At 48.2% G+C, this 22,839-nt stretch overlaps 1 protein-coding gene across 2 annotated transcripts in view; it reads left to right on the forward strand.

Annotated features, from left to right (window-relative positions):
• Positions 1–20,006, forward strand: part of LOC137545368 (dentin matrix acidic phosphoprotein 1-like) — a 55,108-nt gene extending 35,102 nt beyond the window's left edge. For both annotated transcript variants that reach the window (XM_068266522.1, XM_068266523.1), the window contains exons 3-4: positions 7,836–8,953; positions 19,267–20,006. In XM_068266522.1, the coding sequence (XP_068122623.1) occupies positions 8,099–8,953; positions 19,267–19,893 (1,482 nt within the window). In that variant the 5' untranslated portion in view covers positions 7,836–8,098 and the 3' untranslated portion in view covers positions 19,894–20,006. The remainder of the gene's footprint in view (positions 1–7,835; positions 8,954–19,266) is intronic.
• The last annotated feature ends 2,833 nt before the right edge of the window (positions 20,007–22,839 follow it).

Below are 22,839 nucleotides of genomic sequence, written 5' to 3' on the forward strand. Positions count from 1 at the left end.
CCGCTTTTTACGTCCTGACCGGGGCGTCCTGTCGGGTTTTAGAAATTCACGAAAATGTCCGGTGTAATGACAGAATGAGCAGCCCAGCACGCTTAAGTGAAACGTCATCACGTACACGTCATCAGAACTGGACAAATTACAGTGTATGCCCGATTTTCAGCTGCTGCAGTGTTTATGAATGTTTCTTTCTAGCGTGTAAAAATGTGAAGTAATAAAAACAATCATTTAAATTGCGGAGCAGAGGGGCGGCGGCGAGGGGCGGAGTATAGTGAAGTCACGCTGGGCTGTGGAAGCAGTGATGATTTATATGCGCTGCTGCGGTGGAGGATGACGTAGCACACACGTTGTGCAGGCGCATGCGCAGTACTACCAACAGTACTGCACAATCTGCGACATAGGCAGTGAGCAGGGAGCCGATCGTCCTCTTTTTTGGAAATCAAAATATGGTCACCCTATGGTACTACATCGTACAAATAATAGAAGTTGTATAAATCTACACTTCTATTCCAAGAGGCTTTTAAAGAGAACCTGTAACAACAAAACCCTCCCCTGGGGGTACTCACCTCAGGAGGGGGAAGCCTCAGGGTCCCAATGAGGCTTCCCTCTCCCCTGTAGCTGCAGGCAGTCCAGCGCTGGCTCCCCCGAAGTGTCCCAGAATCTTCCTTCAACAAGCCTGACAAGATGATTTATTTACCTTCCTGGCACCAGCGGGGGCACTGTTGCGGCTCTCAGCACGGAGATAGGCGAAAATAACAATCTCTGTCGGGTCCGCTCTACTGCGCAGGAGACTTGCACCTGCGCAGTAGATCGGCCCAACAGCAATCGGCTATTTCCGCCTATCTCCGAGGCAGAGAGCCGATACTGCGCCTGCGCTGGAGCCCGGGAGGTAAATATTTACATCCCCGTTGTTCCGAGGAGGACGGGGAAAGCCTCAATAGGATCCGGAGGCTTCCCCCACCCCAGGTAAGTACCCTCCAGGGGAGCTTTTTCTCATCACAGGTTTTCTTTAACCCTGAGGCCGGGTTCACATATGATATAGCATGAAAAAGTAGCATTTTACGCAGGTGCATTTGAGATTTTGTGATGCGTTTTATGTGCGTTTTGCATCTGCAAATCGCAGGTGTGATTTGAAAGCATCTGTTTGCGTTTTTGGTGTGTTGTGGTGCCTTTGCGGTCCACTAGTTGAAAACACATTTGCGTTTTTGTATGCGTATTGCATGCGTTTTGAATGCGTTTTTTTTTCCTTTGTTTTATCCAAAATAACCAGGAAGTAAAGAGGAAGCGAACATACATCATCAACATTTTAAAAACAAAAAAAGCATTAAAAAACACATAAAAAACACATGTAAAACGCATTAAAATGCTATGCGTCACCATAGACTTTCATTATGTGCATTTTGGCACCAATCCTGCATAATATGCAACAAAACCAGCGTATGGGAAACGCATCCTGTAAAGCGCAGAGCTCCGCATCTTTTTATGCCACGCATTGACTAACACTGCTGCTTAAAACGCAGCGTTTTATGCAATGCTAGCGTTTCTGCTGTGTGTGCACCCGGCCTGAGTGTATATGCAACAGAGGGCACCTTACAATAGATTTGTTATTAGGCTTGATGTCTTTGTCACATCTAACATCAATCAAAAATATTCTACAGTATATCGGCAGCTTATGGTGGCAAACAGCTTCTAGATGACAAATAGTTAATACCTTATTAAGTATGAAATGCTAATTAATGTAAAGGCATGCAGTAATATTATAAACTTAAAGCGGATCCGAGATGAAAAACTATCTATAACAAGTAACTTGTCTATATATCTTATCTAAAGTTTAGATAGTTTACACAACAAACAGCTTTAATAGAATGTAATTCTTTCTTCCTGTGATACAATGACAGCAGCCATGTTGTTTGTAAACATTACACAGAGGCAAGCTTATCTGCATCTTGAGCAAAAAAACCTAATCCCCCTCCTCCTCCCTTCTCCCCTCTGGATAGTAATACCTCCCCCTCCTCCTGCCCAGACTGAGCTCCCATGAGCCCTTGCTACTGTCTGAAAGTGCCTTGGCTCTCTGAAAACCAGTGGGCGTGGCTTGTTTAGTTTATAGGGAATTGCAGTATTAAAACAAAAAAAGCATGTGGCTTGAGGAATGCCCTATAAACAATAGGAAAGGAATCCAATTATGCAATGTGTAAAAGTTCATCTCGGATCCACTTTAAGTAAAGTAAGTATAGTTTAAGGCTAATTTCACACCAGGACGTTGCGTTAGAGGGGGCGTTAAGGTCGCATAACGTCCCCCTAACTCAACGCCTGGTGGTGCTGGATCTGGACGTCAGAGTGAGCCGCGTTGTGCAGCTCACTCTGGCGTCAGTGATGCCGTGATGCGCACTCTTGTGCGCATGCGGCATCACGTGGTCCCGCCGGCCAATCGCCGCACAGAGCGGCTGCTCCAGGAAGTAAACACTGCACGTCATAACGTGCAGTGCATTTTAATTAGCCATGTGCCTGGCCGCTCTCCGCTCCTCCCCAACATTACTGAGCATGTGCAAGCAGTCTAACGCGGCTCAGCCGCGTCCAAAGTACTGCATGCAGTACGTTGTCTTGTGACGCAGCGTTACAATGTAACGCAACGTCCGCACTGTGAACAGCCCCATTGATTTTTCATTACTGTGCGGTGGGCTGCGTTACAGGCTGCTCTAACGTGCGCCTGTAACGTCCCACTGTGAAACCAGCCTAAGTTAATATCAATTTGCAATTCAAACTAGAATAATATTAACGTTGTTGCTAATAATGATTACTTTTCCTTTGAAATCTGCTAGAATATTATTTTGGTGGTTGAAAAAATAATGAGCAGGGATGGAAAACTTGGCTACAATTTCTGCAGAAGACACAAGATTAACCACTTACTGCACCTAGGGCAGTATATCTACGCCCTCGGAAACTTCATCTGAAGTCCCAGGGACGTAGATACTTGTCTTCTGCTGTGGGCGGCTACCTTGTGGTTACTTGTGGCTGCTGGTTAGAGGGGAGATGAATGAATGGGAATGCAGTACCCATTCAATAATCTAAGTCCACGTGTCAATGATCGCTAACAATGAGATGCCTGCGTCATTGTATCTACAGAAGTAACACGTCCACGCATTACTTCCTGTTCATGTACTCATAGTGGCCAAATGGTGTAATTACACCTAAATACATTTATTTTAATAAAAAGACCCACACTTACATTTAAAATTAACTCTTTCTCTCCCACACTCTTCCATAGTTCCCAAATAAAAAAAATTTCTGCATAAAAAAAATTAAAAAATGACAATTAAAAAAAATAAATACATAAATTGTTACCTTAGGGACTGAACTTTTTTAATCTGTATGTCCATTTTTAATTTATGGGCTTGAAATTAGTGATGGACGCAAAACTGAAAAAAATGCACATTTATTTCCACATAAAATATTGGTGGCATACATTGTACTAGGGAAATATTTTAAACGTTGCAATAACCAGGACAAATGGGCAATTAAAATGTTTGAGTTTTATCCACAGTAGAACGTTTCATTTTTAAACTTTACTGGTCAAAAACTGAGAAATAATGATTGTTTCATTTTTTTTTCATATTATTCCCATTAAAATGCATTTAGAATAAAATAATTCTTAGCATAATGTACCTCTCCAAGAAAGCCTAATGGGTGGCCAAAAAACAAGATATAGATCATTTTGTTGTGATAAGTAGTGATTAAGTTATTGGTGAAAGAAAGGGGGCGTGCTGAAAGGTGAAAATTGCTCTGATCCTAAAGGGGAAAAAACCCTCAGTGGAAAAGTGGTTAATGTTCAACTGGACACAGGGGTGCAACTACAGGGAAGCAGCACCTTCAACTGCAGAGGGGCCTAGAGGTGTAGGGGGGCCCCAACTAACCTTCCCTCCCTGCAATACTCAGGTGTTTTTGTGGCTACACATGTCATGGGTGTAAGGATCATGATGGTCATACTTGCTTTATGACCCTGGCAAGATGGCCCCGAGGCTGTAAGGGCCACCAAGGCGAGGCAAGAAAAGGGGTGGGAACATTAAAGTGTACACGAGTCGAAGCTCAGAAACAAAATCACATCTTTGCCTAAGGAGAGGAAAGCCTCTAAGTCCTAAAGAGGCTTCCCTCACTGTCCTGTGGTCCCCTGTTGCTGAACGTGGCCGCTGCAAAGATTAACAACAAGGGCTTGTCCCTAATCTGATTGGGGCTGCATGAAAGTGGCTGTACTTTGCCTGAACGAGTATGGCCGTGCCTGTACAGTAACCCGGAGTCCCTTATGTATGAGCAGGTCTGTGGCACCCTTGCCCATGCTTGCCCATGCTTGCCCATGCTCGTGCCAGAGGAGCACTACCCCGAACAGCTGGAGTATGCGCAAGCGCGGGCTGACCAGAGGATGGCAAGGGGGGTTCATTGGGTTCCAGATTCTTCCTTGTCCTTAGGTATGCTGGATGGATACGACAAATAAAGGTGCAGAGAAAAAAGGGAGCACAAGTAAGGTTGTTAGTAAAATATCGTTATTAAAGAGACTCTAAAGTCTCATAAAATTCACGTTTTTATTTTAAAAATGTGTTTAACATCATAGCCCTAACTAAGACGCCGCATCCCCGCGGCTGTAACCTCACTAAATCCCCCCTAACTCCCCCCTCTCTCTCCTTCGCAAAATCCACGACTTTCTTGTTCGTGGATTTTGCTGCTGGAGGAGGCAGAGCTTTCAGCCGCAGCTCTGCCTCCTTACGCGTCAATCAGCAGCGGACTCCGCCTCTCCCCCGCCCCTCTCAGTGAAGGAAGACTGAGAAAGGTGGGCGGAGGCGGCGATCCGGGCTGACAGTCGCGTTGAGAGGCAGAGCTGCGGCTCATAGCTCTGCCTCTTTACGGAAGCGCTGCCCGGATTGCCCCCTGGGGAGTTTGGGGGAATTTATTTAGATTACAGCCGCGGGGATGCAGCGTTTTAGGTAGGGCTATGATGTTAAACACATTTTAAAAATAAAAACATGAATTTTATGAGACTTCAGTCTCTCTTTAAATACCAATATGTCCAAACCTAACCCTACTCTCCCACAGAATCCTGCCCCCCTGACGCCTAACCCTTAACCCACCCCTCCCCTGCCAGAGTCCCGAGCTGCTCCCGGGATATTCAGGGTGGCCTGAGAGTGTGGGGCTTGGCTGCAGATCCCCCCTACAGAGAGGCTCCGGGAGCTGAGAGCCAGCGCCGTGTGCTCTGACTGATGCTGCTGAGAGTGAGGAGGAGGGTGCAGCACACACAGGAGGAGCCTGTCACTGCAAGAGGGGAGACACAAAGCAGCCTTACCTGCAGCACAGGAGAAGGAGGAGGCCGGAGACACCGATCAGGCTGCCAACACATAGGTGTATCCTAGAGTGAGCCCGGACTCGGCACCTCTGGGTCTTAGAGCATCGCCTGCCCCGGAGCAGGGAAAAAGGGCATAGGCTACAATGCAAAATAGCAGCATGTGGGCAAATTTCCGCTCTGCCATCCAAAGACTGCTATTTTGTATTTCCGCCTATGGTGGCGCCCTTTTCATCCACTTGCTGCATGCGCCCTTTTTTCCTGCTCTGGGTAGCACTGTGTCTTTCCAGGAGTGAAAAATCAGAAAGCGTGTTTCCTATAGGGTGGGGTGTTGCCATAACCTAAGCTTTTCGGCTCAGTTGCTGGTTGGGGTTATTGGGCACTTCCTGTAGATCATTAAGCCCAATTCACATCACCAGAGAAGTACCGTATTTTCCACCATATAAGATGCACTTTTTCTCCCCCAAAATGGGGAGAAAAAGTCCCTGCATCTTACACGGCAAAGGCAGGGAGTCCCTGACTTCTGAACGCCCGCTGATACGATACGCAGACCCACAGCCACGTCAGTGATTCCCTACCTGTGTGTGCCTGCTGCCCCGCGTGCCTTGCTCTCTTCCCCTTGTCTCTATATCACCCTTACCCCTTATGTCTCCTCTTTTCCTGTGTAGTATAGAAGTGTACCGGGCAGCTGGAATTTAATGGTAATCTGACATGAGAGAAAAATGGAGGCTAACATATTAATTATTAATTTCCTTTTAACCAATTCACATTACCTGGCTGTCCTGATGATCCTCTGCCTCTAATAACAAACATGCAGATCAGAGGTTTCTGACTGAAGTGTGACTGGATTAGCTGTATGCTTATTTCAGGTGTGTAATTCAGACACCACTGCAACCAGAGAGATCAGCAGGACTGCCAGGCAACTGGTATTGTTTAAAAGGAAATAAATATGGCCACCTCCATATGTCTCTCACCTCAAGTTCCTTTTAAAGTTTTTCTTGGAAACACAGCTGCTGATCTGGCTAGACAAGCAAATGTGAGTACCAGTAGATAATGGTCGGTACACTCAACCATATCAACCAGAGTGATTTATTCCAAGGATTCCGTGTACATGTACATTTGTAAAACAGACAATCGTTAGTCAAGACACGCTCCTTCCTCAGTGTACAGCACAAGACACGCCCTTCCTCAGTGCACAACACAAGACACACCACTTCCTCTGTGTACAACACAAGACACGCCCCTTCCTCAGTGTAGAACACAAGACACACCACTTTCTCAGTGTAGAACACCAGATGCGCCCCTTCCTCAGTGTACAACACAAGACACGCCACTTCCTCAGTGTACAACACAAGACACACCCCTTCCTCAGTGTAGAACACAAGACACACCCCTTGCTCTGTGTAGAACTTAAGACACACCACTTCCTCAGTGTACAACACAAAACACACCACTTCCTCAGTGTACAACACAAGACACACCACTTCCTCTGTGTACAACACAAAATACACCACTTCCTCAGTGTAGAACACAAGACACGCCCCTTCCTCAGTGTAGAACACAAGACACGCCCCTTCCTCAGTGTAGAACACAAGACATGCCCCTTCCTCAGTGTACAACACAAGACACGCCCCTTCCTCAGTGTACAACACAAGACACACCACTTTCTCAGTGTAGAACACAAGACACTCCCCTTCCTCAGTGTAGAACACAAGACACGCCCCTTCCTCAGTGTACAGCACAAGACACACCACTTCCTCAGTGTAGAACACAAGACACTCCCCTTCCTCAGTGTAGAACACAAGACACACCCCTTCCTCAGTGTAGAACTTAAGACACACCCCTTCCTCAGGTAAAAAACATAAGACACCCCCCCCCCCCGTCCTCAGTGTACTGTACTCTACACTGAAGAAGGGTTGTGTCTTGAATCCAAAACAATTGTCTGTTGTACCGACGTACATGTATACGGAATCCTTGGAACAAATCACTCTGGTTGATATGGTTCAGTGTGCCGACCGTCGTTTTCTACTGGTATATTACATCAGGCATAAGTGCAGTTGCCCAGGTATAAACACCTCTACAGCAACAGCAGCGACCCAGACTTTAGCTGCGCTATCTGTCTTTCTTCTACCTAAAAGAAACCCAAGGTGGGAGACATATGGAGGCTGCAATATTAATTTTCTTTTAAACAATGCCAGTTGCCTGGCAGTTCTGCTTTTCTCTTTGGCTGCAGTAGTATCGGAATCACACCTGAAATAAGCATGTGGCTAATCTTGTTGTATTTGTGTCAGAAACATCTCTGATCTTCATGCTGGTTCAGGGTCTATGGCTAAAAGTATTAAAGGCAGCAGGACAGTCAGGTAATGTGTATTATTTAAAAGCAAATGATCATGGCTGTCTCCATATCCCTCACTTCAGGTGTCCTTTAAGCAAATGTGTGTATCATTATTGATGCCCTGCAATTTTATTTTCCTTCAGCTTTTTACTAATTGGCTGATTTTCCTTCTAACAGGTTTACAACACAATTGTTTAAATTAACTGAGACAAAAATACTGATGCTTGGATCCAGATGGCCAACTCAATAGAAAGCTTTTCTGAAGATTCATTCTCCTAACATGAATGGCCAAGCCGTCCTTATCAGAACTGGCTACAAATATCACTTTACCTGTTAAATAAACAAATGACAGTATTCACAGGATCATAGATTATACCATTCACAAGATAAATGTGAGCATCTCGGGTGAAACATTTTTGAACATTAAACCCATCAAGAACATGACTTCTCCCTTTTTGCTGGAAGAGATTTTTGGCAACACCAAACCAAAAAGGCTTATTTACGGTGAACATTACTTTCAGATACCCCCAAATGCAGATGTTATGGCCATTCCGTTCACATCGTTACCTTCTGTCATCAAAAAGAAATTTCACCTCTTGGACTGTTATATCGATGACAACAAAGCTCCTCACGCCATCTTCGTGTATCCAGTTCTGAAACGCCTCTTTCAGGCCAACCACAGGCGTCGGACAGTCAACGGTGAACACTCAAAACAAACATTTAGTGAGGAGAACCACAGAATTCTCTCTCCAATAACACCTAACAAGCCTGAAACGGAAATCGAGGGAGAGCAAAGCGAATGCTTCGTTCCTCTAAGGTCCTGCAAGGAAATCGCCTCAACAATTTTACAGCTATGCCAAACAAGCATTGACAGGAGGACTTCCCGTCATGATGAGAATTTGATGCCAAACTTTAGACAGAGTCTTCTCTTCAATCTAAGAGTGGTTAATATTAAGGCCAGTTGTCTGTGTATGTATAAAAATGGAATATACATTTTGCCTGAACGCCAAACAGATGACCCTGACAAAGAGACTGAAGAACAACAAGAGTTGAAGAGAAATTTGGAAAATTCCACTTTTCGACACATGAGGACACAAGGCACTCTAGAAATAAACTCCTATCCAGAGATGAGACAACCTCGTGATAGCCCGTGTGTTTATCCAGATAATGAGAGAATTTCAGCCAATGGCCTCCTAAATCCACACCAATCGATTCCAGAAAACAATCAATATGAAGACAGATTTTGTGAGGCACAATTTAGTCCTATAAGCAGCTGCAGTTCACAGTATGAGCAGGTAAAATGTTCAACTTCTTGATTGTTCAGCATTGCATTGGAATTAGGTAGATCACATCTATATAGATGTAAAACAGACATTTTCATTTGATCTTGAACTGTGCTGTCATCATAGCCCCTCCTTTCAGACTGCACCAATCAGTGTCCCTGTGAAGCCTTGGGTTACATTTGGTAAATTTCAGAATTTAGCCGGATGTGGAATTTGGCTTTTTCCATACATTACTACGTATCACTGACAAGACACAGAGTAGGGACACCAAGGGCCATATCCTATTCAAGGTGATAAGTAGCTTGCAGATGAGAGCTACTTATCACCTTGCCATCGCGCGAGGATTACCGGCAAATCCTATTGCCCATATCCTTCGCGCGATGGCCGATCGTTAGGGAGCATTACTCAGGCGAAAGCCTGAGCGATGCTCCCTATTACCGGGCGATGGGGAGTGAGGTTTACGCTGTGGTGCTGTCCATCAGCACCACGGCTTCACTCCCCACACATGCGCACTCGCCCGGCTAACATCCGCCGCCATCTTCCGCCGCAGCATCTGGGGGTCTCCTTTAATAAGGAGACCCCCAGAGCTTCCCGTCGGGTCGCCGCACAGTTTAGAAGCCCCAGCGCAGCTCTGCACCGGCACCCCTGTTGGCATACATACCGCCGCAGATCACCCGCCGCCTCTCGCCGCAAAATCCGTCGCGTAATTACAGTGTATCTAACACTGTAATTACTGTCCGCATAGAAGGAGCCCGGGCAAAGCATCTTTGAATCATCAGCCTGGGCTCCCCATTGGTCCGCTGTCTGAACCAATAAAATGGCTCAGACAGCGGACCAATGGGGAGCCCAGGCTGCAGATTCAAAGATGCTTTGCCCGGGCTCCTTCTATGCGGACAGTAATTACAGTGTTAGATACACTGTAATTACGCGACGGATTTTGCGGCGAGAGGCGGCGGGTGATCTGCGGCGGTATGTATGCCAACAGGGGTGCCGGTGCAGAGCTGCGCTGGGGCTTCTAAACTGTGCGGCGACCCGACGGGGAGCTCTGGGGGTCTCCTTATTAAAGGAGACCCCCAGATGCTGCGGCGACGACGTGCGTTAGCTAGTTTAGACCTGCTTTTTGCAGGTCTAAGCTAACGTTCATGTCTGCCGGGAAGCATCGCTTCTCGGAGACATGATAAGGGTAATTGGATTCGGTGTTAAGAACTCGCTGGGTGATTATATCGCCCAAGCGAGTTCTTTTCCGCCTGGGGGGGTCTAAAGTTTAATTAGATTAGGCGATGCCCCCATCGCCTAAGTTAAGAACTCGCCAGTGCTTAGCGTTGGCGAGTTCAGCAATAGAATATGGCCCCAAGAGCCAAATATAGTGTAGTATGTACTGGTAGTTGAAATGAAGTGTGATAGAGTAATAAGCTATACTTACAAAGCAGGGTTGCCTCAAAGGCAACCACTGTACAGGCAGGTGGGGAGATTAGACATGACCTCACTCAGGATTAGGAAGTCACTCTCCGTAGATGAGGAAAAAAGGGGGTAACACCCCTCTACCAGGGGGGGACTTAATATAGCATAGTATGAATACTGAGACGCCAAAAGGATAAAAGAATCTAAAAAGTTTAAAACATGAGGTGGCAGTGGTGGATTTACCTCCTCCAAGCAGACACACAAATTGCCAATGTGTTTGTCAAATACAAGTTTATTTACATACTCCAGAGGACAATGCAACGCATTTCGCAGGTTTGATCCTGCTTCATCAGGCAATAACGACGGAGCTATAGCATATGTCAGCAGAAGAGCCAGGCTTCTCTGTGACAATCTTTGTGTCTGCTTGGAGGAGGTAAGTCCACCACTGCCTCCTCATGTTTTAAACTTTTTAGATAAATATAATGCCAATTAAACACATAAGGAAAATAAAGTTGATGAAAATACATTTTCTAACTTCACTGATGTATAAAAATTAGTTTTGCCTGAGCCAGTTTTGCCTGAGCACATCCCACCCTTCTACATCCTCCCGATACTCCTCCTTCACAGCCAGAAGGAGGAAGTTACGGGAGTGAAAGAAGGAAGTATTGGAAGGAAGCATAGAGGCATGAAGCCCTGTGGCCTGTGGAGCCAGCCAGGGTGTATCGATAGTGATGACCCAAACAGGTCGCTGGCGGACAGTTCCCGGCGAACAGTGGCCGTTCGCCCATTTGCTTTACTGCAAGTTTTTTTTTACAAAGTCCCTATAAGTGATAGAAACACTAAGTTTTCAGGGAATGTTAAGAAGGACAGTGGGGAGAAGAGGAAAAAAATGCAAAAATTTTATTTTTGGAGAAAATTGATTTTAAAGTTACAATAGAGAAAAAGTATATATTTAAATGTGGCAAATGACAGATAATGTATCAATCTAGTGTAAATTTACATGTATCAAAAGAAAGACCAGTGCATTTCATGACAGGGTCTCCAGGGGTCAGTACGAACCCCATGGAAGTGGCACCACTTTGGCCAGGGATCGCTATACAGCTGCAATATGGCTGTATAAGGATCTCAGGATCTCCTAAGAAAAACATTTTTTAGGAGAAGGATAGATATTATTATTATTATTATTTAGTATTTATATAGCGCCAACATATTACACAGCGCTGTACAGAGTATATATATATCTTGTCACTAACTGTCCCTCAAAGGAGCTCACAATCTAATCCCTACCATTGCCATATGTCTATATTATGTAGTGTAAGTACTGTAGACTAGGGCCAATTTTAGTGGGAGCCAATTAACTTATCTGTATGTTTTTGGAATGTGGGAGGAAACCCACACAGACACGGAGAGAACATACAAACTCTTTGCAGATAGTGCCCTGGCTGGGATTCGAACCAGGGACCCAGCGCTGCAAGGCGAGAGAGCTAACCACTACGCCACCGTGCTGCCCAGATACAACTGTTTTTCCCATCAGTTTATTTTCACTTTGGATGTCCTTTAAGAGGCGTCTGGTGATCTCATACACACCTTGTTTAACAAAGAATCGTCTGCAGACCAGATCCACTGGGATGGATTTAAACAAATAGGAGACAAATATCTTTCAGAATATCCAGACAGGTTACGGTGAACCAAAAACACTAGGAAATTATAGGGCGGACTAAAAGAGACCAAAAAGCCCTCTTACTAAAAAGCAACACTCAGCGTAATTTGCCTTCTTAAACAGAAGGAGTGATGCATCATGGGAAACCCCAGTTGCTCACTTATTGCTGCATTATCGCAAATACCTTCGGTTTAAAAAACTCAAATTACACTAAACAATTATCTTTTGTTGCTATCTGTAAAAGGTCTTGTGTAACCTTTTTGTAAAGATTATCTGCAGATGAGATTTGATGTTTTCTTATTTATCCAAGACATTTATCTCACATGTGTACCCAGCTTACCCAGACATGTGTACAGTGTTGGTCCTACCGTGAGTAATTTGCTAAACTTAAAGCGATACTTAAGTGAAAACAAAGTGAAGAGATAAACAATTGCATCTATCCTCCTACTCCTAAAAATGACTTTTAGATATCCCACCACTTACGGTATGTTATGTTTCAAAACTTAAAAATGCTGATTATTGTTTTGTCTCAGCTGAATGTAACAGTCTGTGTCCCAGAGTACTCAAATGTATGAACTATTTACTAGAGATGGGCCGAACCTCCGATTTTAGGTTCGCGAACCGGGTTTGCGAACTTTCGCGGAAGGTTCGGTTCGCGGTAAAGTTCGCGAACCACAATAGACTTCAATGGGGATGCGAACTTTGAAAAAAAAATAATTATGCTGGCCACAAAAGTGATGGAAAAGATGTTTCAAGGGGTCTAACACCTGGAGGGTGGCATGGCGGAGTGGGATAAACGCCAAAAGTCCCCGGGAAAAATCTGGATTTGACGCAAAGCAGCGTTTTAAGGGCAGAAATCACATTGAATGCTAAATGACAGGCCTAAAGTGCTTTAAAACATCTTGCATGTGTATACATCAATCAGGTAGTGTAATTAAGGTACTGCTTCACACTGACACACCAAACTCACCGTGTAACGCACCGCAAACAGCTGTTTGTGTAGTGACGGCCGTGCTGGACTGGTGCGCACCATGGCGAGGGTGGGTTCACAGAACAGGTATGCAGTGGCGGGTTCACTGAACAGTACAGGTATACAGTGGCAGGTTCACTGAACAGGTATGCAGTGGCGGGTTCACTGAACAGTACAGGTATACAGTGGCGGGTTCACTGAACAGTACAGGTATACAGTGGCGGGTTCACTGAACAGGTATGCAGTGGCGGGTTCACTGAACAGTACAGGTATACAGTGGCGGGTTCACTGAACACAACAGGTATGCAGTGGCGGGTTCACTAAACAGGTATACAGTGGCGGGTCCACTGAACAGAACAGGTATGCAGTGGCGGGTTCACTGAACACAACAGGTATGCAGTGGTGGGTTCACTGAACAGGTATGCAGTGGTGGGTTCCAGTGGTGGACACAGGCAGCAGTGCGCCCCTGTGCAAAATATCAATTGTGGGCCCCCCTGACCTGCGGCGCGCGAAGCGCGCCGCGTCCAAAAATGGGTGTAGCTATAACCTGCGGCGCGCAAAGCGCGCCGCGGCAAAAAATGGGCGTGGATAGAACCTGCGGCGCATAGCGCCGCGGCAAAAAATGGTCGTGGCAATGACCGGATAAGGGCGGAGCTAACTGTAATTTAAAGTGATCCCGGGGTGAGAGTGATATGGAGGCTGCCATATTTATTTCCTTTTAAACAATACTAGTTGCCTGGCGGCCCTGCTGATCTATATGGCTGCAGTAATAAACTGAATTACACCAGCAACAAGCATGCAGCTTAATCTTCTCAGTTCTGACAATATTGTCAGAAACCCCTGACCTGCTGCATGCTTGTTCAGGGTCTATGGTTGAAAGAATAAGAGGCAGAGGACCAGAACAGCAACCAGGCAACTGGTATTGCTTAAAAGGAGAGAAATATGGCAGCCTCAATATTATTCTCACCTCAGGTTCCCTTGAAAAGTGCAACGCAAAGACAGTGGGCCCAAGTTTTGGTGACCCTTTCCCCAGAAAATTCACATAATTGTGCAGGTTTTCTCAAGAAAATACACATAATGTGAGCAGATTTGCCCAGAAAATACATTCAATCATGTCGGCAGATTTGCCCAGAAAATACGTGCAATGATGTCGGCAGATATGCCCAGAAAATACGTGCAATGATGTCGGCAGATATGCCCAGAAAATACGTGCAATCATGTCGGCAGATATGCCCAGAAAATACGTGCAATCATGTCGGCAGATATGCCCAGAAAATACGTGCAATCATGTCGGCAGATATGCCCAGAAAATACGTGCAATCATGTCGGCAGATATGCCCAGAAAATACCTGCAATCATGTCGGCAGATATGCCCAGAAAATACGTGCAATCATGTCGGCAGATATGCCCAGAAAATACGTGCAATCATGTCGGCAGATATGCCCAGAAAATACGTGCAATCATGTCGGCAGATATGCCCAGAAAATACGTGCAATCATGTCGGCAGATATGCCCAGAAAATACGTGCAATCATGTCGGCAGATATGCCCAGAAAATACCTGCAATCATGTCGGCAGATATGCCCAGAAAATACCTGCAATCATGTCAGCAGATATGCCCAGAAAATACCTGCAATCATGTCGGCAGATATGCCCAGAAAATACCTGCAATCATGTCAGCAGATATGCCCAGAAAATACCTGCAATCATGTCGGCAGATATGCCCAGAAAATACCTGCAATCATGTCGGCAGATATGCCCAGAAAACACATGCAATCATGTAGCAAATTTGCCCAGAACATACATGCAATCATGTGGCAGACCTGCCCAGAACATACACGCAATCATGTGGCAGACCTGCCCAGAACATACACGCAATCATGTGGCAGACCTGCCCAGAACATACACCTGCTAAAATAAATAATAAAAAAAAAACATTTACTCACCTGCAGCAGCAGACCTCCTGTCCCAGCCTCCATCCGGCGCGCAGCTCCCATGGGTGGTTGGGTGGATAGGTAGCCTGGTGGGTAGGTAGGCAGCCGGGTGGGTAGGTAGGTAGCCCTTAGCCGGGTGGGTAAGTAGCCTGGTGGGTGGCTGGGTAGCTGGGTGGGTAGCCTGGTGGGTGGCTGGGTAGGCGGGTGGGTAGGTAGCCTGGTGGGTGGGTAGGTGGGTGGTTAGGTAGCTGGGTGGGTGGGTAGGTAGCCTGGTGGGTTGGTAGGTAGCCGGGTGGGTAGGTAGGTAGCCTGGTGGGTAGGTAGGTAGCCGGGTGGGTGTGTAGGTAGCCGGGTGGGTGGTTAGGTAGCCGGGTGGGTAGGTAGCCGGGTGGGTAGGTAGGTATCCGGGTGGGTAGGTAGCCGGGTGGGTGGGTAGGTAGCCGGGTGGGTAGGTAGCCAGGTAGATAGCCGGCAGGGTGGTTAGGTAGCCGGGTGGGTAGGTAGCCAGGTAGATAGCCGGCAGGGTGGTTAGGTAGCCGGGTGGGTAGCTAGGTAGCCGGGTGGGTAGGTAGCCGGGTGGGTAGGTAGCCAGGTAGATAGCCGGCAGGGTGGTTAGGTAGCCGGGTGGGTAGGTAGCCGGGTGGGTGGGTAGGTAGCCGGGTGGGTAGGTAGGTATCCGGGTGGGTAGGTAGCCGGGTGGGTGGGTAGGTAGCCGGGTGGGTGGGTAGGTAGCCGGGTGGGTAGGTAGCCAGCAGGGTGGGTAGGTAGCCAGCAGGGTGGGTAGGTAGCCAGGTAGATAGCCGGCAGGGTGGTTAGGTAGCCGGGTGGGTAGGTAGCCGGGTGGGTGGGTAGGTAGCCGGGTGGGTAGGTAGGTATCCGGGTGGGTAGGTAGCCGGGTGGGTGGGTAGGTAGCCGGGTGGGTAGGTAGCCAGCAGGGTGGGTAGGTAGCCGGGTGGGTAGGTAGCCAGGTAGATAGCCGGCAGGGTGGTTAGGTAGCCGGGTGGGTAGCTAGGTAGCCGGGTGGGTAGGTAGCCAGGTAGATAGCCGGCAGGGTGGTTAGGTAGCCGGGTGGGTAGCTAGGTAGCCGGGTGGGTAGGTAGCCAGGTAGGTAGCCGGCAGGGTGGTTAGGTAGCCGGGTGGGTAGCTAGGTAGCCGGGTGGGTAGGTAGCCGGGTGGGTAGGTAGCCAGGTAGATAGCCGGCAGGGTGGTCAGGTAGCCGGGTGGGTAGCTAGGTAGCCGGGTGGGTAGGTAGCCAGGTAGGTAGCCGGCAGGGTGGTTAGGTAGCCGGGTGGGTAGCTAGGTAGCCGGGTGGGTAGGTAGCCGGGTGGGTAGGTAGCCAGGTAGATAGCCGGCAGGGTGGTTAGGTAGCCGGGTGGGTAGCTAGGTAGCCGGGTGGTTAGGTAGCCGGGTGGGTAGGTAGCCAGGTAGATAGCCGGCAGGGTGGTTAGGTAGCCGGGTGGGTAGCTAGGTAGCCGGGTGGGTGGGTAGGTAGCCTGGTTAGGTAGCCGGGTAGGTAGCCGGGTGGATGGTTAGGTAGCGGGGTAGGTAGCCGGGTGGGTGGGTAAGGTAGCCGGGTGGGTAGCTATCCGGGTGGGGGGCCCGACTCCTATCCTCCCTCACTCACCTCGGGGCCCCCCTCCCGGTATGCGCTGCAGCCGGCGGGAGAGCAGAAAATACAGGAAGTCTCCGGCCGGGGCTGCAGCAGACGCTAGAGGCAGCTGCTGCTTAGTTTCCGATATGTCTCCAAAGTTGGAGACCAAGCGGCAGCTGCCGCCCCGGCCGGAGACTTCTTGTATTTTCCGCTCTCCCGCCGCATGAGGGGGGGGGGGGGGGGAGGTGAGGGGGGAGGACAGAAGTTGGGCCCCCCAGGTTAAAAAAAAAAAAATAAAAAAAAAATAAAAAATAAAAAAAAAAACCTGCAATACTTAATGGGCCCCTGAAGCAGCAGAACTTCAGGGGCCCTCGTGCGGCGGCACGGCCTGCACGGCCGTATGTCCGCCACTGGTGGGTTCACAGAACAGGTATGCAGTGGTGGGTTCACAGAACAGGTATGCAGTGGTGGGTTCACAGCACAGGTATGCAGTGGTGGGTTCACTGAACAGGTATGCAGTGGTGGGTTCACAGAACAGGTATGCAGTGGTGGGTTCACAGCACAGGTATGCAGTGGTGGGTTCACAGCACAGGTATGCAGTGGTGGGTTCACAGCACAGGTATGCAGTGGTGGGTTCACAGCACAGGTATGCAGTGGTGGGTTCACAGAACAGGTATGCAGTGGTGGGTTCACAGCACAGGTATGCAGTGGTGGGTTCACAGCACAGGTATGCAGTGGTGGGTTCACAGCACAGATATGCAGTGGTGGGTTCACAGCACAGGTATGCAGTGGTGGGTTCACAGAACAGGTATGCAGTGGTGGGTTCACAGCACAGGTATGCAGTGGTGGGTTCACTGAACAGGTATGCAGTGGTGGGTTCACAGAACAGGTATGCAGTGGTGGGTTCACAGCACAGGTATGCAGTGGTGGGTTCACAGCACAGGTATGCAGTGGTGGGTTCACAGCACAGGTATGCAGTGGTGGGTTCACAGCACAGGTATGCAGTGGTGGGTTCACAGCACAGGTATGCAGTGGTGGGTTCACTGAACAGGTATGCAGTGGTGGGTTCACAGCACAGGTATGCAGTGGTGGGTTCACAGAACAGGTATGCAGTGGTGGGTTCACTGAACAGGTATGCAGTGGTGGGTTCACAGCACAGGTATGCAGTGGTGGGTTCACAGAACAGGTATGCAGTGGTGGGTTCACAGCACAGGTATGCAGTGGTGGGTTCACAGCACAGGTATGCAGTGGTGGGTTCACAGCACAGGTATGCAGTGGTGGGTTCACAGCACAGGTATGCAGTGGTGGGTTCACAGCACAGGTATGCAGTGGTGGGTTCACAGCACAGGTATGCAGCCAGCCCAGGAACAAGTTAAGCCTAACTAATCTTTCCCTGAGAGACAGTCTGCAGCAGCTCGCCCTACTCTCACTAATGCAGGCACACGAGTGACCGTAATGGCCGCCGCTGCCTGCCTTATATAAGGGGGGGGGGGGGGCTCCAGGGCTAGTGTAGCCTAATTGGCTACACTGGGCCTGCTGACTGTGATGTAGAGGGTCAAAGTTGACCCTCATAGTGCATTGTGGGGCGAACCGAACTTCCGGAAACGTTCGCCTGCGGGAGGCGAACGCGAACCACCGAAGTTCGCCGGGAACCGTTCGCCGGCGAACCGTTCGGCCCATCTCTACTATTTAACTTTTGTATGTGTCCTCTCCTGGCAGAGAACTTGGCTTCCTAGAGCAAAGTATTTTATGGCCGTAATTCCTTATCAGTGTCCCACTGCCTCCCAACTGTCAGTTGCATAGCTGAATATTAACTCTTTCAGGCCGAGAAAAAAGAAAAGCATCACAGTACATTTATTTTATACACATATCTATCTCATCAATCATCATGTCTCATGTCACTTAAAGAGAGTCTGAAGCCATTTTAAAAAGCAGTTTTTACCTCTTATTTAGCTGATTGCCAGACCAAAAATGCTGCATTCCGGCGGCTGAACGAGGGTTTTATAACCCCCAAATCCCCTGGGCAAAAACCGGGGAGCGCTTCCTCGTAGAGGCAGAGTTTAGGGCTATAGCTCTGCCTCTACTTGCATCAATCCCCGCTGATCGCTGCCTCTCCACGCCCCTCTCAGTCTTCTTTCACTGAGAGGGGCGGGGAGGAGGCGGCGATCAGCGGTGGATTGACGCGAATGGAGACAGAGCTTCGGCGCTAAGCTCTGCCTCCCCGGGCAGCAAAATCCACGAGTTTGAAAGTCATGTATTTTTGCCCTAGGATTTGGGGGTTATAAAACCCTTGTTCTGCCGCGGGAACACAGTGCTTTAGGTCTGGCAATCATCCTTTAAGCTAAGTAAGAGGTAAAAACGAGTTTTTAAAGTGGCTTCAGAGTCTCTTTACATTTTCCTTTAAACAGGACCTACCACCTCTGACTCCTGATGCATTGCACTGCTCCACTTTACATGCACCACCAGGCAAATTTCAACCAATGGCAAATTGCTCTGGTAGTGCAAGCAACAAGAATGGGCAGGGCATATTTTGGACAAGCTAAAAAAGAGCAGGGGGTTACAGACAGTTGTGGGTACCAAGAGTCAGATATGTGACTGGCAAGCCTAAACGGATTTTGTACAAAAGTCAGTATTTTGATCCATTCCACTCCACCTCACAATTTATTCAGTAGGAAACATGAAGTAAGCCACCAGGTTTCATTTTCCTTCTCATTGTGGCTCAATCACCATTCGCCTGAGAATAACTTATCTTTATTTCTTTTTTACGTAGTTTCTTGAAGACATGGTGCCAGTGAAAAGGAAAGCATCACCTTGTGATGATATAGAGGATACCAAAAGAAGAAACAGCCCTAGTTCTAGTGATTCCGAGATGGAATATGTATCCGATATTTCAGATATTTCTTCCATCTCTTCCATTATGGATCTTCAACTTCCTCCAGAAACTGTTCCTGAGGTTTCTCCAGATGGTTGCCCATTCCTACCGTCTAAGGAGAGCAGAGAAATCACAAGTGTTCCTTCACTCAATCCGTTGACGAGTGTGGAGTCTCCAATTCCCCCAGCTGCTTATTCTCTTCAAAGATGGGCAAATTCTGATGCCAGACCGCTTACACCTTCCTCAGTAGTGACCATTTCTACAGACACTTTAGAAAGTATGGAGTCTGATCAAAGTGAGAGTTCTGAAAGTTCTGAAAGTTCTGAAAGTTCTGAAAGCTCTGAAAGCTCTGAAAGTTCTGAAAGTTCTTCTCTCAGCCAATCTTCGTCATCTACTGAGGAGGATCGTATTCCACCTCTACTGGAGCAGGATGAGACAACCAAAGATGAGATCATCCAACGACTTCAGCAACGTGTCAAAGAGTGGCAGGAGACAGTGGAGAGTATGCGCAATAAAAATGAATAAGCTTGTATTTTTGAATGCCAAAATACAATGGGTTGCAGGGCTTCCTATCTAGTAATGACTTTAAATGTAGCGCTGAATTCTATGAATAAAAGCAAATATAACAAACGTGAAAATACGCCCTGCTGTCTGATGCACATTTCTGATTCACTGTGGCTCTTCTGAACTGGAAAACACATGATAAGTGATCCATTAAGCTTGATCTGAATGTAAAAGAACACACTTGGTGTATGAGTGCAGGCCTAGTGAGGAGTGATTTCAATAGCAGTATAAGTATAAGAACAATAACAGTACATTTTATATATGTACATACCTCCCAACATTTTGAGATGAGAAAGAGGGACACTTAAGCCACGCCCCTGTCACACCCCTTATCACGCCCCCGTCACACGCCTAGTCACGCATACCATAAAGATTTCCTAAGAAAAATATGTGGTTTTATAATTCAAACCACACTGGTCCTTTCTATCCTGGTTCATTTTCCTTCATATTAACAATTTAAAATTAGTAATATATCAATTTAAAGTATCTCCACAGTATATGTAGCCAGGTGTATAGGTGTCCCCAGTAGATGTAGCCAGGTGTATAGGTCTCCCCAGTATATGCAGCCAGGTGTATAGGTGTCCCCAGTAGATGTAGCCAGGTGTATAGGTCTCCCCAGTATATGCAGCCAGGTGTATAGGTGTCCCCAGTAGATGTAGCCAGGTGTATAGGTCTCCCCAGTATATGCAGCCAGATGTATAGGTCTCCCCAGTATATGCAGCCAGATGTATAGGTCTCCCCAGTATATATAGCTAGGTGTATAGGTCTCCCCAGTATATGCAGCCAGGTGTATAGGTCTCCCCAGTATATGCAGCCAGGTGTATAGGTGCCCCCAGTATATGTGGCCAGGTGTGTAGGTCTCCCCAGTATATGCAGCCAGGTGTATAGGTGTCCCCAGTATATGCAGCCAGGTGTATAGGTGTCCCAGTATATGCAGCCAGGTGTATAGGTGCCCCCAGTATAGCCAGGCGTATAGGTCTCCCCAGTATATGCAGCCAGGTGTAGAGGTCTCCCCAGTATATGCAGCCAGGTGTATAGGTCTCCCCAGTATATGCAGCCAGGTGTATAGGTCTCCCCAGTATATGCAGCCAGGTGTATAGGTCTCCCCAGTATATGCAGCCAGGTGTATAGGTCTCCCCAGTATATGCAGCCAGATGTATAGGTCTCCCCAGTATATATAGCTAGGTGTATAGGTCTCCCCAGTATATGTAGCTAGGTGTATAGGTCTCCCCAGTATATGCAGCCAGATGTATAGGTCTCCCCAGTATATATAGCTAGGTGTATAGGTCTCCCCAGTATATGTAGCTAGGTGTATAGGTGTCCCCAGTATATGTAGCCAGCTGTATAGGTCTCCCCAGTATATATAGCTAGGTGTATAGGTCTCCCCAGTATATGGAGCCAGGTGTATAGGTGTCCCCAGTATATGCAGCAAGGTGTATAGGTGCCCCCAGTATATGCAGCCAGGTGTATAGGTCTCCCCAGTATATGCAGCCAGGTGTATAGGTGCCCCCAGTATATGCAGCCAGGTGTATAGGTCTCCCCAGTATATGCAGCCAGGTGTATAGGTGCCCCCAGTATATGCAGCTAGGTGTATAGGTGCCCCCAGTATATGCAGCCAGGTGTATAGGTGCCCCCAGTATATGCAGCCAGGTGTATAGGTGCCCCCAGTATATGCAGCCAGGTGTATAGGTGCCCCCAGTATATGCAGCCAGGTGTATAGGTGCCCCCAGTATATGTAGCCAGGTGTATTGGTCTCCCCAGTATAGCCAGGTGTATAGGTGCCCCCAGTATAGCCAGGTGTATAGGTGCCCCCAGTATAGCCAGGTGTATAGGTGCCCCCAGGAGGGGAGGCAGCCAGTGAAAGGGAGCTGGTGGCAAAGCGGCGGAGAAGGGGGGAAGTCTCCCCCCCCCCCCTTAACTCACCTTGGTGCTCCCTTTCCTGGCTCTCCCTTCCGGACGAATGTGTCCCCTCCGATGGCTCAGCGGCAGAGTGATAGCGGGCGGAGAGGACTTACCGATGTCCTTCCAGCCGGCAGAGGGAGCTGTGATCTGTGCGCCGCTAGTCTGGTCTTGAGTAGACCAGACTTGCGGCGAACAGATCACAGCTCTCTCCGGCGGCTGCGTAACAGCGGTAAGTCCTCCCCGCCCGCTGTCAGCCGCTGCGCCATCAGAGGGGACACATTAATCCGGAAGGGAGAGCCAGGAAAGGGAGCACCAAGGTGAGGGAAGGGGGGGGAGACTTCCCCCCTTCTCCGCCGCTTTGCCACCAGCTCCCTTTCACTGGCTGCCTCCCTTCCTGCGCAAACAGTCCGCCCCTGCGTCTGACCCCCCAGCCAGCCGGGACACTGGGGGGTCATAGCGGGATAGCGGGAGAGCCCTCCCAAATCGTGCAAGTCCCGACGAAAACGGGACGGTTGGGGACTATGTATGTACACAGATAACCCTCCAGTGCAGGCTTCAGACTCCAACAGACAAAAAAAGACACCTAATGGCAAAAGAGGATCTGCACAAACTGGGAGAAGATTCAAATCCCCTTCTTTATTCAAGCTGACTCATATCGGACCATTAATGGGCATTTCAGGTTAGCTAGCTTGACTCCAAACTGAGCAAACAGACATTTATAGCGTGCCTGAAGTGGTCTGTGACATAGGGCCTGATGCAAGAGAGTGCAGTATTATTGCAGTGCACAGACATGGTATGGCAATATTTCCCTTACCACCGGCACTGTGTACTAACGCCGATAGGCGTCGGTAAGGTGGCAGCCCCAGGACCGTCTCACGGCGAAAGGCCTCAAGAGCGGTGGGCGGAGATTAGTGGGGATCGCGCGTGCCGATGCATGCGCATCCCTGCTTGAATAACATAGCTCCGCTCCGTCAACAGTCTCCCACCATTTCCCCTACGCTATTA

Source organism: Hyperolius riggenbachi, chromosome 2, assembly GCF_040937935.1.
Source record: "Hyperolius riggenbachi isolate aHypRig1 chromosome 2, aHypRig1.pri, whole genome shotgun sequence".
Lineage (NCBI taxonomy): Eukaryota > Metazoa > Chordata > Amphibia > Anura > Hyperoliidae > Hyperolius > Hyperolius riggenbachi.